Source organism: Leuciscus leuciscus (genome assembly GCF_965113295.1).
Source record: "Leuciscus leuciscus genome assembly, chromosome: 2".
In the NCBI taxonomy this organism is placed as follows: Eukaryota; Metazoa; Chordata; class Actinopteri; order Cypriniformes; family Leuciscidae; genus Leuciscus; species Leuciscus leuciscus.
Genome location: NC_138726.1, coordinates 58,828,573 through 58,838,681, shown reverse-complemented (window position 1 = coordinate 58,838,681; position 10,109 = coordinate 58,828,573). Strand labels below are relative to the sequence as shown.

Here is a 10,109-nt window from a genome sequence, read left to right as displayed (position 1 = left end):
TATTTAAACTCCTGTGAAACAAAAAGTCATATCTGGACAATTTCATGTTCCTAGTCACCCTGGTGTGCTAAAAAAAAAAGGTAAATATTAATGGGAATATACTTCAGAGATATTTTATTCATAAAACATTCTAGGGGTATGATTAATTGTGGCCAACGTGTTTTGGAGAAAAACATTTATTTCATAATGTGATTTCGCCCCCACTTTTACTTAAATGAAAGGTTCGATTTTTGCATATATATATATATATATATAAAGAATATTAATTACCACAGTGTTTATGATGTCTTCTTTCTTCTGATTAAATGGTTCAAGAAAATAATGTGTGTTAGTCATCCACAGGGAATTCGCTTATGCCTCAAAATTATTTCATTCTTAAATAAGTTATAAGTATAACCGATAAAAAATATATTAATTAAGCTAATCAATTATTAATCTGTATAAATGCATAACCCAATAATAACACTCTGACCATTAGGTTTAATAAACAAAAAAGTTAAATGATGTAAATGAGTTACCAGTGCAGTCTTTTTTATTTATTTATTTATTTGTTTGTTATAGTTTTTCAGCCATATTAAAGTGCTTACAATATTAGTAAAGATCATGAAGGTTCACATACCTGCAGTCGTCTGTGTCGTCGGTCGGTCGGTCGGTGAGGTTTATAAGTGTTTGTGTAAGCAATGTGAGCAATCAGATCTTTGATCGCTGTGGAAACCTCTTTCTGACCCACTGGATAATTGTACATTTGGCAATGAAGGACGATATCGTGTTTCAGTGCTTCCTCTAAAATCTTATTGTTCTTATGTCTGAAGTGATTTCAGCCCTCTAGCAACAGTATATCAACACTGACCTCATCAATGCACATAGACACACAAGTAACCATAGTTCGGTTTTCTAAATGTATATATATAAAAATAAAAAAAACACAAACCATTACAGGGATCTGACAATCTTCATAAACAATATCATTTTTTTGTCATGATATTCTTCTGTCTCGGTTAGAGCACGTTGTGGCATTAGAGGAACTGATCTAAGTTGAAGTTGAACTGCTCTTAAAAATAGAAGTTTTTCAGTTAATGTAGGAGAATTCCACTCTGGTGTTGTTCCCTTGACTTGTGGTGTCCCCCAAGGCTCTGTGTTGGCCCCTATTTTGTTTTCTCTCAATAAGATTCCCTTAGACAATATTTTTGAAAAGCATGGCTTGTATTATCATTGCTATGCAAATGATAAATAAATGTATCTGACCCGAAGGACAAGAATGGCTAAGACTCTCTCATCGCCTGCCTTTCTGATGTTAAAGCCTGGATGTCGTTAATTTTTATTTTATTTTTAAATTAGAGTATAACTGAAATAATTGTGTTTGGCTCTTCAGAACCAACTACAATTTTGCACTTTTTTTTGTTTAGTCTTCTTCTGTTAAATCATGTGTGAAAAACTTTTAGAATAGTACTTTAAATGTAAAAAATAAATGAAAAAAATCTGAATCTGAGATACCTCAGGTTGAAAATTATGTTAATTAATATACATGTATTGTTTTAGATCTTATGAAAAGACTAGTTCATTTTATAATGTCTGATCAATTCAATCCACAGGACAACATAAGACTATTTTTGCATGACCCAAAAGTATATGAAAATAAGAAACAAATAACAAGAGTGTAATTTTGATCCCTTTAATTATTTTTTCCCAGTTGTTCATAGTATTACACAGAGAAATTAGCCACACAAATAAATTTGATTGCATTTTGTTATTAATGACATTTTTTTTATTTTTTTTTATTTATTACATTAGCTATTTCCTTTTTTAGTGCTAAGGCTAAAAAAGTTACACAAGAACTAGCACACTGATGTCTAACCCATGAGGACATTGAGATGCAAATCTACTTCACAGAAAATAAAAGGTGAAAAGGATTTCATTGAGGAGAGTCAAAAAAATAAAAAGAAAGAAAATGGATACACATTTACATTCACACCGTCTCAACAACACACGCCACACGACCTAATCCGTCCCTTTACCTCATTATTTTCTTTTTAATTCACATTTTTATGGTTATTTCTCTATTTATTTGGTAAAACATTTCAGATTCGAACTATTTCTATTTTTGGTAAAGGCTCATGTGAATCTGGGATGATGTTTCAGTCTTTATGTGGATCGCGATCATTAATATTCCCACGCTGATCACAACATGAACTTTCCATTCGAAAGAAAGAGGAAAAAATACCACGTTTCCTGCGTGCACATCCAACTAATTCCAACTTATCCGTAAACAAAATAAAACCTCTCTGAAACAGGATGAAGACGAATGAAATGCGATTTGAGAATCTCTACAAACAAAGTGCTGCGGCTCCAATGCTCCTGAAAGCACGAACAAACGAATGTTCACGCCACTACTGGAAGAACTTTCCAATTAATGTTGTTTAATCATGTAATGACTTATTGTAATTTGCAGGGCAGTGTTTTGCTGAACCTGATTGTTACGATGCATTTGCAGTTTTGAGGACAGGTTTGGTCCTCTGGCAAGTGTCTACTGGCAATCTGGTAAAAATGATCGCACAAACCCGCAGTGATTTCGGTGTTCTTTAGAGCTCTCTATATGTCGCTTCACTGGCGCACAATCTCAAATTGTAAATTGTTTTACAATTTATACATTGCAGCTATTAGTAACTTTCTAATCTCAGTGGCTTGACAATTGAAAGAGCTCTAGGAAGTAATGGGTTACTAACATGGCTAAACCCTGTTGGCAGTGAAGGGGCTGGTTAGTCAGAAAAGTAAAAGTAACACAAGCGCTTTGAATCGTCACTATTCTTCTAAACAAACGCACACATATTCCCTTATTGTGCTTTAGAGAGTTTGAGCACCTCACACACGCTCAGACATGTCAGAACACACTGACACTCATGTCCACATGCATTGTTTTACTGTGTGTACGAGTCACTATGATTCAGCATTAGATGAATAGACTTAAACCAGAGATAGTGCTCTCAAGTTACGTTATATCCAGGGACGACAAACAAAAACAAACGTGCATCACCATGAGCCAACCCTCAACGTTTCCATCGAAACTCTGACTAACTGGCAGTACCATGGTATTTTTATATATACCACAGTACTAGATGATTACCATAGTCAAATACTGTACTATGATAATGTACTCCACTGTAGTTAAAAAAAAAATACCATGGTACAACAATAGTACACATCCACAAATCTGGTACTGCCATGGTACACACTCAAAAACGCAACTCATGGTAACTATTTTACATTTTAACTATTGGTGGCTAAATCATATTTGACCTATACAAGTACAACATGTTCCTGGATCAACATTTTTATTGATCCTGGAACAACATTCGAATCAACCGATCAGATTTGAGGGACAAGTTTACAGTTAATGTCAAGCTTTGGCTTACAATCAGTGTCAGGTGCTTCTACTTCAGAGTTATTCACCATCCTTTAGGGCTAGGTCATGGGGTAGGGGTAGGGCTAGGTTTAGACGTAGGGACAAGAATGTTGTTCTAGGATTCAGAAACATGTCTCGATCCCATTCATATGTTTTTGTATGATCTCTTTAAACCTCACGGATGCTTATGTGTGGACCTTCATGCTGAAGTTTGTCTAAAAATCGCACGTATCCGTACGAATCACATCTTACGAATTCACCCGAAATCGCCACCTTGTAAAATAGTTACATTTTCTAATGTAATCGGGTTGAAAAGTCAACGAAGAAGACACACTGTAGATTAATTCCCACGTACAGGTCAGTATCTGCTTGAATAAAGACCGATATTCCTATAATTCACTGTTACACTGGACGAGGTCAAAACGTTTGGAGTGTATATTCATCCTGCGGCATTTTTCTCAACCTACATCAGAGTTGTCTGCGATTGCGTCATAACTCAATGAGTGTGTTCGCATGCATGACCTTACACCGGTTATACTTAATCATGCCTTAAACAGTGGGCTTTTATTGGGGAAAGCCTCTAAAAGCCAAAGCACCGGATTATGTAAATGACCAACACACTCTTGTGGCAATTCGTAACTATTTTACACTTTGGTGAGTTGGTGGTGAATTTGTATTCTTTTCTTTAAAAAAAAATCACACGTTTTTATACGAATCACATCGTACTAATTCTCCACCAATTTGCTAAAAGTTACTCTTTCTCATGACATCGGGATAAAATGCCTTAAGTCACTAGTTTTTCATTTATGAAACTAGAATAGATTTCAAAACAAGTTGCTCAGAATTTTTTTCCCCTGCAGGCCGACATGATCGTTTGTGATTGTGACGGGAAAAAATGGATAACGTAAAAATATTACGTGCAAACAGAGTTTTCTTTGATCCATTGATTCGCAGGGTGAGTTTTCACAAGGATCTGATTTTTATAGTTTTGTTGTACATGTAAACACACTCATTGATGGAAGCACTTCTAACAATCCTTTGAACGTCCACATGACTTTATTAACGTTCTTAATTCGTGTTTCCTTTCATCAAACTCGCTTCACCCTTGAAACAACTTTCCTTTTCGACCGCCGCCCTCAATTCCCTAATCAGTTTCTCACAGATAATCCCGTCCTGCATTTATTCTCACAGAATTTCCTGTTTCGGTGAAAATACATTGGATTACAGAAGTAAAATATGAACGTCATTTCACATTGACTTCAAAACAACGACTCCTGTGACTGTCACGTTTTTTTTTATTTCCTACTGACCGCACACACACACTCTCACCGGAAATAAAAGGAACGTAAAAAAAAAAAAAAAAAAGAAAAAACGTTAGACTGACGTGGTCAAAACAATTCTGGCATGCAATTCAGAACAGGCAAAGACCCCGAAGGCCCCGACCCCCGCAACCAATCAAATCAAAGTCAAACATAATTACAGTATTTTTCTTTCTCGCTTTTTACGTATATAGCTTCTTTTTTTTCTTTTTTTCGCAAAGGATCAAATGGAAGACATGAGCTGGCTGTCGACTACAGAGACGAGTCTTCGTTCGGCCTAAAACTGTCGCCAACGTCTCCGAAAATAATGTTCCTCTCCCACAGCAGCAGGATTGTATAAGAGAAAAAAAATTATAATAATACAAAATACAAAAACGAAAGAAAAAAGCACACCAAAAAAAATCACATAAAAGTCGATAGACACACATCATGAGCTTATATACTCTTTTCTCTATTCTTTTGTTTAGAAATTCAACATGTATTTAAGAGAAACATCGTTATTTAATTTTTATTTTTTTAAGTGACGCTTGTCGTTATTAATATTAATGTCATAATCAATATTGGTATTAGAAGTATCACTATTGGTTACCACTACATTTGGGGCTCACTAAAGGCCCACGCCTGCCGGGTCGGCGAAGGGAGCGAGAGAGTCGTCATCCGTCACTCGCTCGCCCGCTCGCTTCACGGCCCGCAGGACTCAACCGCTTCATCTCCCGTCTCCGGCGCTCCTCAGCACGACACCTCCATGGTCTGGGACGGGCTGGGCGGGAGCTGTCCTCCCTGGGAGCCCTGGGACAGCGTACGGGATCGGGAACGAGAGCCCTCCATGGAGTAGGAGGAGGAGAGAGAGGTGGTGCGCGAGCGAGAGAGACGCGTCATGCAGGACGACGCCACTGGAGGAGGAAGACAAGCAGAGGTTAACACATTTTAGGAACATGTATAAAAATGATATTGATACAAGATGTTCATTTTGGTCTCTCTTTCATTTATTGTGGGCCTGTCACACAACTCCGGTAACATTTATAAATGATAATATCCTGCAAGATGTAGACATTATTTTAGGTCACTATGTCACTGGGGCGGCACCTTTTCAAAAGGCACACTTTTGTACCTAAAGAGCGCATATTAATACCTTAAATGTACATATTAGTACCTAAAAGAAACAACAGTGTACCTTTCTCTAAAAGTTACCGCCACAGTGACAGCTTTTGTACCTTTTTTCCTGAGAGTGATCTAACTCTGCTAATGAGAATGCTTGACAATATATATATATATAAGTTTCTTCTGCTCATCAAGCCTGTATTTATTTGATCAAAAATACAGAAAAAAATGTAATATTGTGATATATTATTACAATTTAAAATAATTGGTTTTCAATTTATTATACTTTAAATTATCATGTATTCCTGTGATGCAAAGCTGAATTTTCAGGATCATTACTCCAGTCTTCAGTGTCACATGTGACATCCAGTCTATCACATGATCCTTTAAAAATCATTCTAATATTCTGATTTATTATGAGTGTTGGACACAGTTCTGCTGCCTAATATATTTGATGAATAAAAGGTAAAAAAAAAAACTGCATTTATTCAAAATAAAAAAAATATTTTCTAATAATATAAATCTCCTTTACTATCACTTTTTATCAATTTAACACATCCTTGCTGAATAAAAGTATTGATTTATTTAAAAAAAAAAGAAAGAAAAAAAAATGACTGACCCCAAATGACTGACCAGTAGTGGATATTGTTGTTACAAAAGATTTCTATTTTTAAAACATTTGCTTCTTTTTTTAAATTTATTTTACAATTTTACGTTTTATCCATCAAAGTATCCTAAAAAAGTATCACAGCTTATGAAAAAATATTAAGCAGCAGAACTGTTTCCAACTTTGATAATGAATCATCATATTAGAATGATTTCTAAAGGATCATGTGATAGACTGGAGTAATGATCCTGAAAATTCAACTTTGCATCACAGAAATAAATGATATGAATGAAATTTAAAGTATAATAAATCGAAAACCAATTATTTTAAATTGTAATAATATATCACAATATTACTTTTTTTTTTTTCTGTATTTTTTATCAAATAAATGCAGGCTTGATGAGCAGAAGAAACTTCTTTGAAAAACATCAAAAATAGTAATGTGTCCAAACTTTTGGCCTGTACTGTATATATATATATACATTTTTTATTTTACTTTTTTTTTGAAAGAATTTATAAAGTATCTCCACAGTATTTCATCTTTAGGAAATAAGAAAGCAAATAGAATGTCTTTAATGAAATGCCTTAATTGATGTATAAATTAATTTTCTACCCTCGTGTTCCTTTTTCTCTCTTTTTTTCTCTCTTTTTTTCTGTCAAATGAACTCATTTCTTTCTCTGTATTGTGCTGACAGTATGTGTATATTTTGACCATTTTGATTTGTATATTACACACAAACATTGTGTATTATAAACATGACAACATGAAAAAAAAGAGAAAAGAAGAGAAGCAGCAAATGTCAGAGAACAAACTCAGAAAAATGACTACATATGTACAAATAGTGTCACTGGAATTAAAACTAGTTGCTGGTTTGCTATTTTTAATGCAGAAACTATGAAGCTTATAATATGACAAAATTATTTGAATTTGAATTGTGTAAATTTGAATTATTGACAAGTGTGTAATCTAACAAAATTGAATATTATGTGGAATTTTAAATAGGCCTAGTTCTGAATCTGATTTTTTAAACGAATATTGAACATTTGAAATTAATTTCAATCGTAGTTGCAATAAACGCGTTAAGAATCTGTGCAACTGCAGCAGCGGATGACTATTATTAGAATATTAGAAATCTAATACTGTTCTAATGCTGTTTTCAAATTTTTCTACTCTTAATATTAAATAAAAAAACGACTGAGCGAATGAAACACGGAATTTCTTCTTCATCTTGAAAACTTGAATCTGTATTTTTTAAAACCGAATATTTGCAGTCTAAGAATTCAGAACAAAAAAAATAGCTGTTTGAAAATACATGTCTATAAAATTCAGCAATAAAAAACATTCAAATTCGTAAAATTTCAAATGTTCAATATTTGTTTAAAGAAATCAAATTCAGAACTATTTAAAATTCCAAATAATATTCCATTTTGTTAGATTACACTTGTCAATGATTCAAATTTACACAATTCAAATTCAAATAATTTTGTCATATTATAAGCTCCATAAGAAACGCAATATGAGGATCATTTGATCTCGGAAACTCTGACATTACGCTCCAGACCTCGCCGTTTAAAAACAACAGCATAAAATATGGCACTTCTGTCAACGATTATTCACTAATAAAGTTTCCATTTGCTCCAGTTATCTGGGTTAAACTCGTTTACTGATGAGAAGATAAAGCATTGCTGTGTGTAGTATTAGACTGGCATTCAAAAGGTTTGAATCGGTAAGATTTTTGTAATATTTTTGAAAGAAGGCTGCATTTATTTAATCAAAATACAGTAAAAATCATGAAATATTATTACAATTCAAAACCGCAGTTTTCTATGTGAATATATAGTAAAATGTAATTTATTCCTGTGATCAAAGCTGAATGTTCAGCATCATTACTCCAGTCTTCAGAGTCACATGATCCTTCAGAAATCACTCTAATATGATGATTTGATGCTCAAGAAACATTTATGATTGTTATTATTTATGATTATTATGTTGAAAACAGTTGTGCTGCTTCATATTTTTGTGTAAACTGTCATTCATTTTATTTTTCAGGAGTCTTTGATGAACAGAAAGTTCAAAAGAACCGCATTTATTTGAAATCGAAATATTTTGTGACATTATAAATTAATTTAAAGTCACTTTTTATCAATTTAATGTGTTCTTGCAGAATAAAAGTATTAATTTCTTTCAAAAGAGGTAGTGTAAATACTCAATTTCATCAATTTCTGTGATATTTCCCATGAATGAACCCCCTCTCGGGTCACTTACTGTATCCCATGCCTTGGATGAAGTACTTGAAGGCTTCTGTCAGTTTGCTGGGCTGTAAAGACACACATTTCATTTACACACCGCACACTTTTCATCAGCATAAATTAATTGCATTGATAAATAATCCATTTTAAAGTGACATGGCGTACCTGAGTCAGTTGTGGCATCCCGCCGGCGTCAGCCATCTGGAGGAAAAACAAGGACAAATCCTCTTGATTTTCAAGACTTCTTGATAAACTTCTCATAAACAACATAAATACATGTTTTGCCTTCCTATTTGTTTTATAATTGATGGAATCATGCATAAACATGGTGCAGTCCAAACCTTGAGGAATGAGGTGGTGGTGGGATCTAGTTTGCTGTTGCACTCCACCTAGTGGACAGAAACACACACACACACACACACACACACACACACACACACACACACACACACACACACACACACACACACACACACAGTGAGAGGAATCATGGGGATTTGTGGATGAATGTGTTTATTTGACTGAAGACTCACAGCAGCTTCTTCATACGGAGCCTGATCACCGACCACCAGCATCACAGGACATCTGAACACACACACACACACACACACACACACACACACAGACACGTCAAAAGAGGAGCAAACGTAAGAGACAGATGCATTCTGGGTTTGCTTGAATCATTCTTACTTGAAAGTGTTGTTCCTCTCGATGCTCAGATCTCTGCGACTGTGAGACAAAGAGAAAAGCATGAATATAAAGGCCTCAAAACTGTATTTGCCCTTCGTTGCGTCGGATAACTGAATACATGCATGTTGCATTTCATGTGTGAAAGCTAGTGCACATTGTTTTTTGCATCACAAAAGTCATTTTTTAATGCAAAACTAAACATGCAAATACATGGCAATATTTATATATATATATATATATACAGGGTTTGAAATTAAGACCTGCCAACCCACCAAATGCGGGTACAAATCAACAGTGGCGGGTAACGCTATCGAATCACTAGCTAATTTTCCGGGTTACTCATTATGTTTACACACTTGCGCAGAATCTGCTCATATCTGGCTTACTCGGACACACACGTCACTACACAACACATAACGGAGCGCTTGTTCATTTGCATTGAAGCAAAGGCGTAGATTAAAAAACATTTGGTGAACAGAAAAGACATTGTTATTCTCCAACATCCACCATGTTTTTGGTGTTCTTTATACTGTATTGATCAGTCCAGCTAAAACACGTTTATGGGGATGAGGATGAGGATGAAAGAGGAAGGGAGGAGATGAATAAGAAATGAATGTATGCAATCCAAATGATATATACAGTATAGCCTAGGCTAAGCTGTGACGTAGTTAATCTGGTTTCTTGTTTTCTTTTGGCTAGTAGAAGATCTGAATGGCCAGTAACTTAAAGATTTAGTAGCCAA

At 34.6% G+C, this 10,109-nt stretch overlaps 1 protein-coding gene across 2 annotated transcripts in view; it reads right to left on the bottom strand.

The window, feature by feature from the left end:
- Positions 1–1,658: 1,658 nt before the first annotated feature.
- ndrg2 (NDRG family member 2) overlaps positions 1,659–10,109 on the bottom strand; it is a 69,200-nt gene continuing 60,749 nt past the window's right edge. Inside the window, exons 11-16 of one of the 2 annotated variants that reach the window (XM_082161470.1) lie at positions 9,368–9,406; positions 9,211–9,262; positions 9,019–9,066; positions 8,843–8,878; positions 8,694–8,745; positions 1,659–5,612 (exon numbers count right to left, since the gene is read on the bottom strand). In XM_082161470.1, coding sequence (XP_082017596.1) covers positions 5,449–5,612; positions 8,694–8,745; positions 8,843–8,878; positions 9,019–9,066; positions 9,211–9,262; positions 9,368–9,406 — 391 coding nt within the window. In that variant the 3' untranslated portion in view covers positions 1,659–5,448. Of the gene's footprint in view, positions 5,613–8,693; positions 8,746–8,842; positions 8,879–9,018; positions 9,109–9,154; positions 9,263–9,367; positions 9,407–10,109 lie in introns of both variants that reach the window. The other variant, XR_014203541.1, reaches the window with a different exon arrangement.